The sequence below is a fragment of the Sparus aurata genome, chromosome 8 (assembly GCF_900880675.1).
Source record: "Sparus aurata chromosome 8, fSpaAur1.1, whole genome shotgun sequence".
NCBI lineage: Eukaryota > Metazoa > Chordata > Actinopteri > Spariformes > Sparidae > Sparus > Sparus aurata.
Window position 1 is genome coordinate 14,243,451 of NC_044194.1, and position 16,776 is coordinate 14,260,226.

The 16,776-nt window shown below is 43.6% G+C and overlaps 1 protein-coding gene across 15 annotated transcripts in view; it reads left to right on the top strand.

Moving 5' to 3' along the window:
• tjp1b (tight junction protein 1b) overlaps window positions 1-16,704 on the top strand; it is a 71,159-nt gene extending 54,455 nt beyond the window's left edge. For 5 of the 15 annotated variants that reach the window (XM_030426617.1, XM_030426618.1, XM_030426628.1 and 2 more), the window contains 23 exons: window positions 243-423; window positions 498-642; window positions 1,114-1,125; window positions 2,480-2,613; window positions 3,196-3,301; window positions 3,829-3,979; window positions 4,591-4,699; window positions 4,785-5,004; window positions 5,233-5,417; window positions 6,398-6,493; window positions 6,588-6,670; window positions 6,766-6,976; window positions 7,058-7,176; window positions 7,292-7,642; window positions 7,975-8,205; window positions 9,265-10,122; window positions 10,614-10,705; window positions 11,026-11,241; window positions 11,337-11,473; window positions 11,798-12,269; window positions 12,461-12,678; window positions 13,235-13,378; window positions 14,929-16,704. In XM_030426617.1, the coding sequence (XP_030282477.1) occupies window positions 243-423; window positions 498-642; window positions 1,114-1,125; window positions 2,480-2,613; window positions 3,196-3,301; window positions 3,829-3,979; window positions 4,591-4,699; window positions 4,785-5,004; window positions 5,233-5,417; window positions 6,398-6,493; window positions 6,588-6,670; window positions 6,766-6,976; window positions 7,058-7,176; window positions 7,292-7,642; window positions 7,975-8,205; window positions 9,265-10,122; window positions 10,614-10,705; window positions 11,026-11,241; window positions 11,337-11,473; window positions 11,798-12,269; window positions 12,461-12,678; window positions 13,235-13,378; window positions 14,929-15,023 (4,566 nt within the window). In that variant the 3' untranslated portion in view covers window positions 15,024-16,704. The remainder of the gene's footprint in view (window positions 1-242; window positions 424-497; window positions 643-1,113; window positions 1,126-2,479; window positions 2,614-3,195; window positions 3,302-3,828; window positions 3,980-4,590; window positions 4,700-4,784; window positions 5,005-5,232; window positions 5,418-6,397; window positions 6,494-6,587; window positions 6,671-6,765; window positions 6,977-7,057; window positions 7,177-7,291; window positions 7,643-7,974; window positions 8,206-9,264; window positions 10,123-10,613; window positions 10,706-11,025; window positions 11,242-11,336; window positions 11,474-11,797; window positions 12,270-12,460; window positions 12,679-13,234; window positions 13,379-14,928) is intronic. The other 10 variants (XM_030426620.1, XM_030426621.1, XM_030426625.1 and 7 more) reach the window with 8 other exon arrangements.
• Window positions 16,705-16,776: the final 72 nt, after the last annotated feature.

Genomic DNA, 16,776 nt, shown 5'->3' on the forward strand with positions numbered 1-16,776 from the left:
TACTCCTTGTTTAGGCCTTTATACATTGATTTCAGCCTAAAAAACATCATCAGTTTTGCAGTTAATTTTAACATAAGCTTGGCCTTTGAGACAATTTGTAGCCTAACCTTGTCATATGACCTCTTGCTTTTAAATGAGAAGCAAAAACATTTGAATTTTATTTTAATGGAATTGAGGTTTGGTTTGTCTTTCTGTTTATTTGTCGTGTCATGGCTAATAGCTTCTTTTTCTGATTGTCTCAGATCAATGGCACAGTTACAGAGAACCTCTCCTTGATAGATGCCAAGAAGCTGATAGAAAGGTCAAAGGGCAAGCTAAAAATGGTTGTTCAGAGAGACGACAGAGCGACCCTGCTGAACATCCCTGACCTCGATGACAGCATTCCTTCAGCCAACGCCTCTGACAGAGATGGTGAGAGTGATGGTAAGGGTTGGATTCAGCGGAAACAAACCAGACTTGTCAGTGTTTTATTTCAACCATGGCTCTTGTTTGTTCAGACATTTCAGATATCCATTCGCTGGCATCCGATCAGTCTAATCGATCGCATGACAGACATCGTAGCAGCCGCTCGCGCTCTCCAGACAGACGATCTGAACCCTCAGACCACTCCAGACACTCGCCCCCACAAATCAGCAATGGCAGGTAAAGATCATCCATCCATACATTTATATTTTAGGCTTTTAGCTGTCATGAAAGAAAAGCAACAGAGTGCCCATTCAGCACCTCTTTGACTGTAATCTTGTTTGAAAGTACCTCATTAATTCTTCATTTACTCAATTGAGCACCAGAGTTGTTCCCCTTTCACTCTGCTTATTGACCCGAGAAAAGAGTCAGTCTTGGTCAAAACAAGGGCTGATAGCTAGGTCAGAACTCTGCTCTGCTCTTAGTGTAAAAGGTCAGTACTCACACTTTATTATTGTGTGTTCTCTCCCACTTTGAACTAAGCTTTTCATTTCAGTGTTGGTTTTTTAAAAAATGCAGTTACACAATGTGGCAACTAGAAAAGCCTTATTCATGATGCCATTTGTCAAACACAGGAGAACTGCCGTTTCATAAAGAGTATCATTTTAATGAGATTTCTCTGCATTTTTCATTCCCTTTATACTTCAACAGCTGGAGAATACCGTAAGTGTGGCACCATTATCCAGTGAGAATAGTTACTAATAGTAGTGGTAGTAAATCTTGAATAGTTTAATTTAATTTGATTTAGATTAACAGACAAGTAGGTGTAGTTTTAGGTTTTAGGACTCTGACAAACAACCCTTAACTCTTGCTGAAGTGACGTTATACAGCATCAATTATTCAGTGACACATCTTGTTTTGACTTGAGATGACAGAATCCTGTGAAAGTATCAAGGGATCCCTGAGTCTCTCTAAATGTTTTGGTGGGCAAGCAGCATGTTTGGCACAAGGACAATATGGCTTCAACAATGAAGGAACAAAAGGCCGTCACCAACTATCAGCGTCAGCTGTCTGTCCTTTTACATGTGGCTGAGCTTTCTGTCTTTATATCTGTGGATGTCTGGCTTGATTTTCTCTTTTATTTGTGTTGAATAGATCTGTGGGCAATACAATTCTTTGTTTGTTAAGCTACCAAAATCTGTAATAATGTACTTCTGACACATTTAGGATACTGGATCACTTCATATGTTAGGGTATTTTAATAAGCAGGAAAGAGCCGCTAAGACAGGATGTGATGGTTTATTTGAACCTGGTCTGTGACCTGTCACCTTGTCTCTCAGATCAGGAAGTTGGCAGTTAAAAAGAGGGCCTCCTCCAGGATGGCTTGAAAAAGAAGTTTTTTTTCCTGTGCAGCCAGTTTAAACAGGGTCCTTCATGGTTACTTGGGCACTCAGCTTGTGAATAAAGCAGTGTTTTTCCAGTAAAGTTGGGCCAGTGAGCAGGCATGTGACCAGGAGGTTTGAGTCAGAGCCATAAGGCTGTACCACTGGACAGCCTGCTTTGCTTACTCCTGTTCTCTTCTGATTTCTCATCTGAAACACATTGAGAATGTCAGCATTTATCAGAACAGGGAAACTCTGTCATCATTTACAATTATCTGACTCATAATTGGCCAGGGTCACTGTGTATCAGTTTACACAGCCTTACTGTTTTAAAACTGGCATCGAAGTTGAAGCTTTGCTGGTCTGAAGCCAGAGCCACACAGTGAAATTCACCTGGAGGACAGAATCCACTCTGACACCTTAGATAAGCTGCTCTAAAAATAGAGCACAAAAGAGTGGAAAGACAAAGTGGTGACCTTCAGGACTAAGATGCAGCCTCAGACTCGAGCACTTCCTTTCACCTGTTTTTCTCAGCCATCCTGTATCCACTTGGTATTGTTGCGTGTATTCAAAATGATGTAGCCTTAAAGCTCTCCGCCTGCCCCCAAGCTCTACATCTCCAGAATACACTATTTATAAACTTGTGTTCCCCTTCTAAAGATAAATCATACAACAACGTGTATTTTTGTCTGCAGTCACAGAAGTCGTGATGATGAACGGATGTCGAAGCCGGCTTCAACACCAGCGAAGCTAGCGGAGGAGGTTCCTCTGCCCAAACCGAAGGAGTCGGCTATTGCCAGAGAGGATAAACAGCTCCCACCGCTCCCAGGTCAGTGATATAAACCAGATCCTTGTGTGTACGTGTGAGTATTTGTAAGATAGAAGGTGGGCATCTCGGCACCCATACTTTGTGTTACTTATCCATACCTGCTAGCAAATACTTATTGGCCTTTTTTTTCTGTCCATCTTGAGCAATAAAATGACTTAATGATATTAACATGAAATCTTTTTTGAACCAGTCATTTTTGCCCTTTTTAAAAGCACAGCTACCGAAAAAGTTAGATCCAGACGCCTGCTGAGCCTGGCTGAGTTTGCCCAGAGCCAAGTGAAAATAAACCGTATGAGTTGATCTAGTCTGACGTTCCTCCCCAGCCTGCAGCACTCTGCTGCCTTTCTGTTCGACCTCCATGCCCAGGACACTGTGTGCCTTGAGTGTGTATGCGTAAGCGTCTGTGTGATAGTATGTTGCCTCTGTATGCTGTTGAACAGTTGTTTTACTTTTTTGCATCATTAGTATTGTTAAGATGAGACTGTGTTTGAGGTAGTATTTATTTGTTTTTAGATGTTCAGTGTAGTTTTATGTGTTCATAATTTGTCTGCATTAATATTGTATGTTTGTGTGTTTGTCCAGAGCCCAAGCCAGTGTACGCTCAGCCTGGACAGCCAGATGTGGACCTGCCTGTCAGTCCCTCTGATGCACCTGTGCCAAGTGCTGCCCATGACGACAGCATCCTTCGGTAATATAAGGATAATGTTTCAAATATTAATGTCTAATTAAAATATACAGAAGCTAAAACTACTATGTGGCATTATAACCAGTAGCTCACAGTACAGCAGCAAATCGTGGAACAGCAGTTGACAGTTTAAAAAAATGCTCCAGTACACATCCTGCTTTCAGTTATTTATACAAATCAGGGCATTTATCAATCAAGGCATAGATGTCAATGCTGTTCGGAAAATAAGTATTTCTTGGCTTGTACTGGTTTGCTGGTAAGTTGAATAAGCAGCGTGTTTGTGCGTCAGACAAACCGGTTAATGTGGTTATTTTTTGGACTACAGGAAAAAAATGTTTACTCAAAGGTTCGGTAATTTTACAAATTTGCTTTTGCAAGCTCACTAAAGAGCAGACAATCTCAACAGAAACCTGTCTGGCATCCAAAAGACACTCAACTCTTTAAATTAAGTTTGCATTGGGAAATGCCATCAAATGGTGTCAAGTCAAATAAAAAACAGCCTGACCATCTTCTTTATTCCCCCTCCTCAGGCCGAGCATGAAGCTGGTAAAGTTCAGGAAGGGGGAGAGCGTGGGGCTGCGACTGGCTGGGGGGAATGACGTCGGCATCTTTGTAGCAGGAGTCCTGGAGGATAGCCCAGCTGCCAAGGAGGGCCTAGAGGAGGGTGACCAAATTCTCAGGGTGAGATACTTTATTTTTATCACGGCAAGTGTTATTATAACCTGACAGCTGAAATCTAAAGGCTGTTTTTCAGTCGAAAACTTGTTATTCTACGTCACAGATGATTGTTTTTGTTCTTCTCCTTGTTTTAACAATGGGTACCTGATAGCGTCAGTAAACAGCCATGTTTTATGGGGTATGCATCCTCAAGTTTCCCCTTTTTTAGTCATGGTTTTACACACTGGCTGCTCCAAAATTCCTGTACCTCTAGGCTGGTCTCTTAGCAATGGCCCAGAGGGAGCACACACACAAAAAAAAACTGTTTCCTCTCACAGTGTTTGTCCCATTTCCTCAAAGCCATATATCTCACTATTTGTACCTCTGCCTCCTTTCTCCAAGAATAATGAGGAATGGCTTGAGTTCTTGCAATGCAGTAAAACCTGCAGTTACCCAGACAATACTGAGAACAGGAAGAGCAATGTAAACCTTTATCTCAGTAAAGATTTACACATTGTCACACACTCTGTGAACAGTAAAGCTGACTCCTTGCCTTAAACCTAAAAGACCCAGACAGCAGTGAAGTTATTCAGTGGAAACCATAAAAAAGTAACCTCTGTATTCACAAATTCCAGGTAAATAATGTAGATTTTGCAAACATAATCCGAGAGGAGGCGGTGCTGTTTCTACTGGATCTTCCTAAGGGGGAAGAGGTCACAATTCTGGCTCAGAAGAAGAAAGATGGTAAGTGAAGTGAGTAAGGAGATGAGAGAATTTCTTATGGTCGAATTGGTGCGGTGCCGCTGACTCACTGCTCTTTCCTGGTCAGTGTATCGGCGGATCGTGGAGTCGGATGTCGGTGACTCCTTCTACATCCGGACACACTTTGAGTATGAGAAGGAATCTCCATATGGGTTGAGCTTTAACAAGGGTGAGGTGTTCCGTGTGGTGGACACCCTCTACAACGGCAAGCTGGGCTCCTGGTTAGCTATTCGCATCGGCAAGAACCACCAAGAGGTGGAGAGGGGCATCATTCCCAACAAAAACAGGTGACAGCTTCCTGACGGACATGCAGTATGTGTCCTTTATCTCAATGAGTGGCATGCACGATAAATGTTTGTCACAACAGTAGTCAGTCATTTGTTATGATTATCACTGCCATGTAGTGGCCTCTGGTATTCTGGCAGTGTTGAGGTTTGCTGTGCCAAGTTTATGACACATCCATTAGCTAGTGTTACATTAAGAACTGTCTCCGTCTTTCTGCCATTTGTCAACAGAGCGGAGCAGCTCTCCAGTGTGCAATACACTCTTCCCAAAACAGCAGGGGGCGACAGGGCAGACTTCTGGAGGTTCCGTGGTCTTCGCAGCTCAAAGAGGAACCTGAGGAAGAGCCGAGAGGACCTCTCTTCCCAGCCCGTTCAGACAAAGTTCCCAGCCTATGAAAGAGTTGTACTGAGAGAGGGTGAGGAGTTTTAACCATGAATGCATGCATGCCCCAAGTCTCTCAAAATGACATCCACAATTCCCTTACTTGCATCTTTTCCTCACATCTTAGCCCCCCCCACTTAGGATGCATGGAGATCCACAAGCCCCTCTTCTAATTTCTCAGTTTGTACATCCTCAACTACTTTATTTGCTCTCCTCATGTCTTAGTCCCTCCCACATGAAATGCAAGCAAAGAGACATAAGGAGAGAGTGCCATGTCAGCTTATTTATTTACTTTTGATTTGGTTCACAATGTGGCATTATGTGATATAAATAATATAAAAGTGAAATATCATTAGGAATGTGGTTAGAACAGCTTCTTATGAAGCACCACATAAACGGTAAAGGGCAGAAGGTTTGATCGTGCCTTTGATCATCTCATACTACCCCCTAAATATAAAGAAGGGCATTTATAGAGCCCTGCTTCCACCGGGCTTTGTATTTTCCAGCTGTATCTTAAGCCTCTTTTATGTCATGGTTGCCAAAAAAGACTTCTGCAAAGGATACACCTGTGCATCCTAGCTTATTGTCTCCCCTCTCCTCAAGATACATTTTAGGAGTTAAGACATTCTTCATCATGGCATGCTGAGATTGATATCCAGGTCAAAGGCAGAAGGAAAGAGGAAACACAAGACAGAGAAATGAGAAGAGCCCAAGAAGACAACAAGTAAATGTGTTATAGAGAAATTAGACTTTTTCTCTGGAGTGTCATGTGGTGCCACAACCACTGTCCCGTTTGCATTTGACCAAATGCAGGGGCAGATTATTTGTCCATCGCACTGTTCAGCTGAAAGTCTTCGGGAAGGCTGCTCTCCGGTATCCTTGCTCATGGCTTCTTCACCCATTGCAAGCAGGGAGATGTCGAATAAGAGACTTGGGATGTACCTGGTGTCTGCTTGCTTACATACCTATAGCCAAGCTGCATTCTGAGTCTGTTAATATATTTTTTTTTTGTAGCTGGTTTCCTGAGACCTGTGGTGATATTTGGGCCCATCGCGGATGTTGCCCGAGAAAAACTCGCTAGAGAAGAGCCGGATCTTTTCGAGCTTGCAAGTATGTTTGTATTCACAATATTGCACACATCATTGAAGATATAACCCACTGGCCGTAAACCTGTTTTCTACATAAATCCTTCTAATTCTTCCAGAGAGTGAACCGAGAGATGCGGGAACAGACCAGCGTAGTTCAGGAATCATTCGTCTTCACACCATCAAGCAGATCATCGACAGAGTGAGTAGTCCTTCTTTAATAATGTATGTTTGTAGATTATCGTCGTCACAGACTTATTTTCCATCCCTCCTCTTTCCTGCCTTTATCTCTTGAAGGACAAACATGCTGTGCTTGACATCACCCCGAATGCTGTGGACAGGCTGAACTATGCTCAGTGGTACCCCATTGTCGTCTTCCTAAATCCCGATAATAAGCAGGGTGTGAAGAACATGAGGACAAGACTGTGTCCAGAGTCCAGGAAGAGCGCCAGGAAGCTCTATGAGAGAGCCATCAAACTGAGGAAGAATAATCACCACCTGTTCACCAGTGAGTCGCCAGAGTGTTAAAACACAGTTGATTTAAGATTTATATTGTCTTTTTTTTTTTACACTTTTATTCATGATAAAGTGAATTATTCTCTCTTAGCCACCATTAACTTGAACAATATGAACGACGGCTGGTACGGCGCTCTAAAAGAAACAATCCAGCAACAGCAGAACCAGCTGGTGTGGGTGTCAGAGGGCAAGGTGAGAGAAAGGCCTGTGAGCATTTTCCTTCCATTTCACTGAACATTATTTTTTGTTAATCTGACTGCGCTACACGCGAGTTATCAGCTGCTGATAACTTCTCTTCTTTGCTTAGGCGGATGGCACCACAGAGGATGACTTGGATATCCACGATGACCGCCTGTCCTACCTGTCGGCGCCAGGTAGTGAGTACTCCATGTATAGCACGGACAGCCGCCATACTTCTGACTATGAGGACACCGACACAGAGGGTGGAGCGTACACAGACCAGGAACTGGATGAGACTTTGAATGATGAGGTGGGTCTGCCCACGGAGCCCGCCATCACCCGCTCCTCCGAGCCTGTACGAGAAGACCCACCAGTAATTCAGGACACTCCTGGTTACCCTGGATACCAGCACCCTGTGCAGCCCGAACCAGCAAGTCGCATAGACCCCGCTGGGTTCAAGATGGCTGCTCCACAACAGGTAAAGTTCATATCCATCTTTGCAGGCAGGCCCCCACAGGCTGCGCCCCTTAAGAGATGATGTATGGCTAAAAGTATATGACTGCGAAGTGTGAGCACAGCTCCTTTGTGTTCAGTGTTGTCCTGACCTTTGTTAAGATTAAATGTCCTTTGTTAAATGATAAACATGTTTTAGAAGCTACTGGTATGTTATCTATTCTAACCACAGTTTTGCAAGTGCAGACTCTGGCTGGTGTAAAAGTGATTCAGTGTAAGGAAGAAGATCATGGTGTTGGGGTGAGCTGTACTTTGTGGCAGGCTGTGTTATAAATGTCTCTTAACAATACTTCACAGCAAGATGAGGCTGCTCTGCCCATGCCCTCGTTGCCTCCGACGGTGGTAGCGCCCCCTGCTGTTGAGCAGCCTGTACAGCTAGAGGGTATGCACCTAGAGGAGCCGCCTGCTGCAGCCGCAGCTCCTCAGGCTGACTCACTTAGCAGCCCCAGCCCTGCCCCTGAGCTTATTCAGACCCCACCACCACCACACGAACCCCACCCGTCTGGACCGCCCGGTCCAGAACCAAAGGTACCCGCTGTTTCACCAGCCACTCGGACCGGGCCTGGGCCCCCAGCCTGCTGTTTTAACTGCCTGTCTTCTCGCACATGCTTTCCACTCGCTCTCTGCATGACTTGCCCACACTGTGTGACTCACTGAGCCCACTGTGTGCCTCTGGCTCCCAGAGAAATGTGCGACAGACTAGTCCACATGCACCACAGTGGGCTGGGAGACCAGAAGGACTGGTACATCTGAGTCTTTGACCAGGGTGAAGACATCCACAACCAGCCCTAACTGTTGCCTCTTACTTCCTTTGCATGGCTCCTAATGTTTTTGGGTTCCTTTCAGCTTTAACTCTCTTCTGTAGATGAACAGTAGTAGCACTTACAGTGGCATCATAGTGGTAGATGTGTCGTCTGTTCTAGTGCTAGTAGTTTGACGTTGCATTAGATGCAAACTGAATGTTGGTTGCATGATGAGAGCTAACCTGCAGACAGTACTCTCTTGGTATTGATTTTCATCAAGCAATTGTCCCTATGGAAAAACAAACTTCCATCAGCACACTGCATTGTGTCGTCTGTTTAGTACTTTTGTCCTGAGTAGATGCCAACAAATCAACCTTCTACCATAGGAATTCCTGTAATTAGATTTGCTGTCTTCAGGCTACACATCATATGTTTGAAATGAGGCCTTTCAGAAATGTGCAAATTACTTGTTAGTTCACTATTTCTAAAATGTGTTAATGTGTAAAACCTAGCGGTGCTCATATGGATTCTTATCATTCTTGAAAGGCATCTTGTCAAACAGGCATTCAGAACTGTTTATGAACAATTGAGAAAGGTTTGCTTGTGTAGTTGCACTTTTAATTGATGTTTCTTAAATGAATTGGTAGAAGGATTTTTTTTCTAATGTTATCCATTTCTTCAAGGTTTCAGTTTATTTGCCAGTATTTTGATCAATTCTTGAAGTTATTCTTAATCTGGTGTTGGAAAGCATATTTCCCCGACTGCTTTCTGGTGGTGGCTGTATAAAAAAATCTCAATGATGACGACGTGATAGATGTAATCATCTAGTGTTGCTTCTCCACAGATGTACAAGAAAGATCTGTACAACATGGAGGACCCTGTGCGAATCAACCATGGCCTGAAGCAGTCTTTGAGCTACAGTCACCAGCCGCCGTACCAGGACAAACAGCCATACCGCGAATACGACCACCCGCCTTACGGTTACGATGGAGGTGGCTACACAGAACCAAAGCCTCACAACGCTGACTCTCACCTGCACTACGACAACCGTGTGCCTCATTACAACGAACAGTGGCCCCCCTACGACCAGCAGACCTCGTCCTCTCAGCCCGCAGGGTACCAGCCGGGCCACCAGCAACCCATAGGCTACAGCCCCCGGTCCCCCTACGAAGACGGACCAGGGAGGGACTACAGCCCCCCTCAGCCGCGCTATGATGAGGCCCCACCAGTGGGCTACGATGGCCGTCAACGCCACAGCAAACCTGGGCCCATCCGCTATGATGAACCCCCTCCCCCACCCCCAACTGTCTATGACGCCCGCTCTCCTTACGAGGCAGAACCTCATGGCTTCCCCATCAATTCACCTCGATCGCCAGAGCCCCCAAAGCAGTATTACGGTGACTCAGGTCTGAGGCCCACCTACGGTCCTGGCCCTCCAAACCGGGGCTACAAGCCAGGGATGCATGAGCCTATGATGAACTCTGAACCCCAAATCCACCCTCCTAAACCCGAGACCCTGCCCTCCCCAGGTGAGCCAGGGATCTCTCCGGGCTCAAAACCCCTCCCTCCGCCGCCCCGGGAAGACATGGATGAGGACCCGGCCATGAAACCGCAGTCAGTGCTCAACAGAGTCAAGATGTTTGAGAATAAACGGTCTGTTTCCATGGACAGGGCTAAAGAAGGAGAGTCGACAGCACTTAGGGTGAGTTTATCACAGAGGTTTGCAGGTGTCACCTCAATGTGACTCTATTTAGATGGTAGATTAATTAATGTGAACACCTCATAACTGTTAGAAGTTACAGAATATGATATAAAAAACATTGATAGCGAAAAATAAAAAATAAAATTAAGGGATTTCTGTAAGAAGTGCCTGGTACAAGGCGGGTAATGAAACACTAGCATTTGTAAGCTATTAAAGAGGTTTAACAGTTAGTACTTGGATATGCAATTATTTAAAAGCAACACAAGATTACTAATGAAGCTTCAAAGAGGCAAATTTTTCCCCCCAAACTGCAGAAAATGCAAGACTTTAAACTACATGCTTGTTAAATGAAATGATGGTCTGTCTTGTAATAATCTGAGCTATGAGTTCTCAGGCACACTAATGGTTATCAATGTGCAGTCAATCCATTCGTGTAAAATCTGGACCAGATACAAAAAGCTCTAAAGAGATGTCCTTTCTTTGCTTTTCAGCCGGCAGATGTTCCTAAACCTGTGAGTGCACCTGGCCCAGTCCTTAAAGCCAATTCCCTCAGCAACCTGGAGCAGGAGAAGTCCTCCTATAGGTATGTAGTCCTCATAACAGCAGCCCAGGCTGCAAAGTGGCTGGGTGAAGGACAAGACGGAGATACTTGCAAAGACGTCTTGGAAGTCATTTACTGTTGTTTGAGCTCCACCTAGTGGGCGCAAGTTCTGCATGTTAGCGAGGTACTTATTAACCTCATTGTCCAGTATAGTGAGCTAAAACACAATTGGTAACTTCTTCTCATTGAGTTAGGACATAAAAGATGTCTTCCATTAAAATGTTGTTTAGCTGGATTTAGGCCAATCCTTCTGTTTAAGTCACTGCAGCGGTTTCACTTGTTTCCTTATCCTCTCTCTGAAGGGCTCCAGAGCCACAGAAACCCCACACGAAACCCCTGGATGATGTAGTGCGTTCCAACCACTATGACCCAGATGAGGATGAGGAGTACTACAGGAAGCAGTTATCCTACTTTGACCGCCGTAGCTTCGACAGCAAGGCCATGGGCCAACCCAGTCCTGGCATCAACCGCTTCCATGACCTGCCCAAACCAGCTCAGCTGTCTTACCCATACAACAGGTAAAACCACACACCTCATGCCAGAAGTGGCTGATGTCTCAGCAGCTGCAGTCATGATTGTCTTTGAACAACTGTATCGTTTGTTCCTACTGTAGAGTTGAGTCTGTAGAGAAGGTGAGCCCAGTGGAGAAAAGATATGAACCTCTGCCCCAGATCAGCCCTTCCTCACAGTACGGGCCCCCCGCATCCGCCATCCCACCCAACACACTGCCCAAGCTCAGCCCCAATGACGGTAAGCTCTCTGACTCTCCAATACAGAGCTACGGTGATGTGTCACTTTAGGGCTGCAGTGAAGGAGTACTTTTGCATCTTTGATCAATCTTCCAGCTTTTCACTTAACTATTGGCCTTTAGAATATCAGAAAACAGTGAAACACAATTTCCTTAAACACAAGGTTTCAGGTTAGGTTTACTATCACATTAATAAATGCTGCAGAAAATAATTGCCAGTGAAAAATTCAAATAGTTGTTAGTAACAGCCAAAATTTATACAATTTAACTAACTAACTAACTGTATTTAGTGTGTATCTAAGTGATTCTCCTTCATGTGTTTCCAGCTAACTCCATACCTGAGCCGTTGAGCTCACCCAATCCTAAACCCGAGCTGGCAGCTCTCAGGCCAGCCAGCAGGGATGAACCTGCACCAGTTGGCTACCTGCCCCCAAGGGGCCTCCCCGATAAATCCCCCGTTAATGGCACTGATGCAGCACCCACCAAAACGATGGCCGCCCCTGCTCCAACTAGTTACAACCGCTACGTCCCCAAGCCGTACACCAGCTCAGCGCGGCCCTTTGAGCGCAAGTTTGAGAGCCCCAAGTTCAACCACAACCTGCTGCCCAACGACACACAGGTAAAGACGGACCTCCTCAGTAAGCCCAGTGTGGTGAGCAACAGCGGCGGGAAGCCTCAGCTCTCGCCACAGCCCCTGGATCATGACAGCGGCCTGGACACCTTCACACGCACTATGGACAACAGGCCCAAATACCAGCACAATAACATCAACACCATCCCCAAGGCCATCCCGGTTAGGTACGACACTCATCATTTTTCACAGCCAGCAGCAGCAGTGCGATCTGTGAGGGTAATTACTGAGTAGCTGAAAGACCGAGAGAGACTTTGTTTGTTCACAGGGGGTTTGTTCTTGTGTCCTCTGCTGTGCATTTTTCTCTGCCAACACTGCTTTGACTGATGGTACTGACTCTTGTGCCTCCGTCCCTCAGCCCCAGCACGCTGGATGATGACGACGAGGACGAAGGGCACACGGTGGTTGCCACCGCCAGGGGCATCTTCAACTGTAACGGAGGGGTCCTGAGCTCCATCGAGACGGGCGTCAGCATCATCATCCCCCAGGGTGCCATCCCCGAGAGCGTAGAGCAGGAGATTTACTTCAAGGTGTGCCGGGACAACAGCATCCTGCCCCCGCTCGACAAGGAGAAAGGTTGGCCACTGAGTTTCTTTACATCCTAAAAATGTCAAGGAACAAACAGTCACTACGTCTGAGTCTGAAGTGCTGATGTACTTAAAAAGCAGCCGCAGGAAAAAAAGTTTGTGACTTTATTGTTTTAGAGTTAGCGCAAGATTTTATATTTAATGTGTATTTTTTTCTAAATTGCTACATCAGGATAAAGTTTCAGTCGCACTTTAATGGGATGATTTTTAGATTTGGTGCTTGCGTATAAAAGAGTTTATACAAGCGTGGCTAACATCTGTTTATACTTCACATTAGAATTTTTATACAATGAAGCAAAAGCAATACGCTTTTATGCAGCACTTCTTTAAGATTTGAAGTATGAACAGGGGATAAAAAGCCCTGAAGGATTTTTTTAAATTAACATTCAGCACCAGGGGACTGTGCTAATTTAATTAACCTGTCAGGACAGTTAACAGTTAATTCTCATTCACCATGAAGGCCTGGGTGATAGATAATCCTGTGTGCTGATTAATTCATGCAAGTTTAAATTGTGGAATATAAATCTTGCTATGTGTCCGTGCAGGAGAAACGCTGCTAAGTCCGCTGGTGATGTGTGGCCCTCATGGACTCAAGTTCCTGAAGCCGGTGGAGCTGCGCCTACCTCACTGTGCGTCTATGACCCCTGATGGTTGGTCTTTTGCTCTAAAATCCTCCGACTCCTCGTCGGGTACGCTGTCCTCTCTCTGTCCTTTGGGGTCTGTGGGCTTTAGTGATTTAAGGAGGAGAGTTTCTGAATCATTTTAGTCACCTCATCTGTTTCCATATTCCCCTCACTTCTTCCCCCCTGTTTAAGTTGTTTTCTTATTTTCATGCTTAACATGATCTGCACAGCCTTGTTTATTTAAATCGTGGCTTGTTGCTACTTAGTTTATCTTAAACTGATTATCTTCCGGGTTTTGTCTGTTTGGACAAAGCAAGCTATCTAAATTGGGATGACATTTTCCAGTATTTGATTTCCTCTTAAAGACTAAAGAATCATTTGAGACAATAATAAGCATATTGATCGATCGGTAATGCAAACAATCACTAGTTGCAGCCTTAAAAGGGCAATTTTTAAGATGTGGCCAGAATTTTCAGAAAATGAACATCATCCACAGCTTGTGAAGAACCAACAGATATCTATGTACTGTGCTGCAGAGATGTCTACCGATGTTAGCATGCTAACCAGCTAGCAACAACCGATCCTGTCTCACAATACCACCTCTGGGTGATAGCTATTTTCTTTTCTAAACAGAAAAATACAACTGTACAGCATCTGAATTAAAGTTTCCCCTCTTTAGTTGCCTTGTTAATTAATCACAAAACACACTTCATTCAGACTTGACATTAACAAAATAAACTCACCGAAACAGTCTTGGTTTGTCTGTCCACAATCAGCTCTGGTTTGGTTGAAATATATCCTCGATTCACTGAGTAAGGTGTGAAATTATTCCAGCTCTACTCGCTGTTATCGCCCAATGCTGAAGCCCGACTCTCTCTTGGACCTCTGCCGCTGCACCTCTGTCCTGTCCCCGCCTGCTGTGTCTTCTCAGTCGTAAGCCGTTATGCTGCCGCCCAAAGTTTTCGAGTGCTGTTGAATTCTGGCCATTTCTTTCAAATGACACCTTTTAAACGCCTTTTACATTCATTATTATTGTTTGACATGACAATCAAGTCATTTGTACAGCAACACAGTGTTATAGAAGCCTTGCAGTTTATTTTCACTCAGTTATGAGTTCAAGCAAAATAAGGCATGAATGTGTCGCCGTCTAGTGTTGCTCCGACTTGAGAACAGAATAAGAATGATCCCCCGTTCTGTGCTGATATGTTTTACACAGAACAGTGAAGGCGAGCAACAGGCTGTGTTAAAGGGTTTATAGATTCTTACTATGTTTTTCTTACTATTGTTTTGTTTGAAATGCCTTTTTCTATGTAACTAGATTCCAATTAATTTGGTGGCATACACATTTATTTAAAGTAAATGAAGTTACTGTGAGTTAACATCCATTAAATTAATGATCCATTAAGCATCAACTTATCCTGAACTCATGATGAGCAGCTGGAGTTTTATTATTTTAATTTCATCAGTCATACTTATTTTTTTTATTATAATTTTTTCCAGATTAGTGGTACATATGATGCATTTGTAAGAGAAATCTGTTTGTTTGTTTTTTCCTGCTTTTTATAGAGGAAGTAACGAGCTCCAACAGCTGACATCATGTCTCTTATTTCCTGCAGGTGATCCCAAAACCTGGCAGAACAAATCTCTCCCCGGAGACCCAAACTACCTGGTGGGTGCAAACTGTGTGTCTGTGCTCATTGACCACTTCTGAAGAGGGCAACAGCTGGCCTGTTACTGAATGTGATAAACGGGGGGACCTCAGTCGCCCCTGCCGTGCTCCCTCCACCAAGGCGGGGTGCACAGCGCTCCATGAAGTATGAACTTGATACTCTCACGTTGTTTACTGTGCCCAAAATTTAAAAAAAAAGAAAAAAAAAATCACACACACAGTCTGAGGAGTCCAGCATCCCCCGAGGCTGTACTCTTGTTTTTTTTTTTTCCTTTATTTTTTTTTTTTTGGTGCTTTCAAGGCTTGCAAAAAATAAAGATTAAAACAAGTTATTTAAACAAAGGAACTGAAGTTGGAATGCATGACCAGTGCCACAGACTGAATAATCTCATTTTGACATTTTTAGCTAATTTTGTAAAAGGTCAGAGCAGTGCAAGGAAAAAGAACGTTTTGGAAACTTGTTTAATATTGCAATGGGATTTTTGCGTACTGTAAAAAAAGGAGAAAAAAAAGGAAAAAAACACTCACAAACAGCAAAGTTGGTATATGCAAAACTTTTGTTTGTGAGTTCTGTGGTCATGCGTTTTACTCATGAAGGATCTCCGAGGACTTGAGAAATGCCGAGTCCGACTCATGAAGGAACACGTAGGCTTCATAAAGATGAAAAAATAAGAATAAGAATGACGGTTAAGTATTAGTACGAGGCGCCCGTTTGTTCTGGCGGAGCGCTCTCTCTTTAAAACTGATGTTTTGTAGCAATGTTTTACCGTAGATAATATACTGACTTGATTTTACAAACTCCTGCTGTCTAGAGATCTATGCATGTGCTATGACTCAGGTCCAGAAGCCTGCTACTACTAAGTTCAACACATGAAAATCCCATCGTACACTGCAAGCAGTGATGCCTTATCTGCATATTAACTTTTCAGTGAAACTTTAAAAACATCAGATCCTTCAGTTATAGCGATCACTACGGAAGAAAAAGTTGTCTCTGCATTTTTCTCATAAACAGTGAACTTGGATTTTAGCACACGAGAATAATTGAGGCTGATGAAAAGGTATGCTTTCTTTTACTGCTATGCATATGAAGTCTGAGGAAATACAAAAAAGCTAGAAAAGATGTTTAAATTGTGGCTGTACATATTGCTAGTATAAATGGCCTTGGTTCTCTGTAAATGAACTTTTGTACATCTTTGTTATTTTGTATAAAAGAGAAAACGTTTGTTTAAAAAAGAGAAAGCGGTTACATTGGTTATGTTTGTATTCTGGTTATACCCCTGAGCCTTGGAACTGACATAAGCAGTAATAAGTCCGACTTTTCTACCAACATATACACACACTACTTAAGGCATTTTTAACAGTCAGAAAAACTTTTTATTCTTATTTACAAACTAGAGAAGTGCTTGGTTTAAATGATTTTAAAAGATGTACTTGAGGGGGTCTGCTGTGAAGAGTGGTCCCTTCCTTTATTTGTGATACTGGATGCTGTATTGTGTGCCCTGAAATGTATTTTTGTACTAATAGACAATTTATTATGGCACATCAGTACTGTTTTCTTTTGATATGATAACACTGCTTCAACCCAACACTAGTTTATTTTCCCGTGTGGCTGACATTCTTTTTATTTATTTTGAGTTTTCTTCGGTTCGACTTTTTTTTTTTCCTTTGCGACACATTTCTAAGTATACCACTGTATTAATAAATAAATTCATTTTTAAAGTAACTGCTCCTCGGGTAAGTGTGTTGTGTTGATGTTAACCTCCAGATGTTTTGCAAATAGACACACCCAGACGTT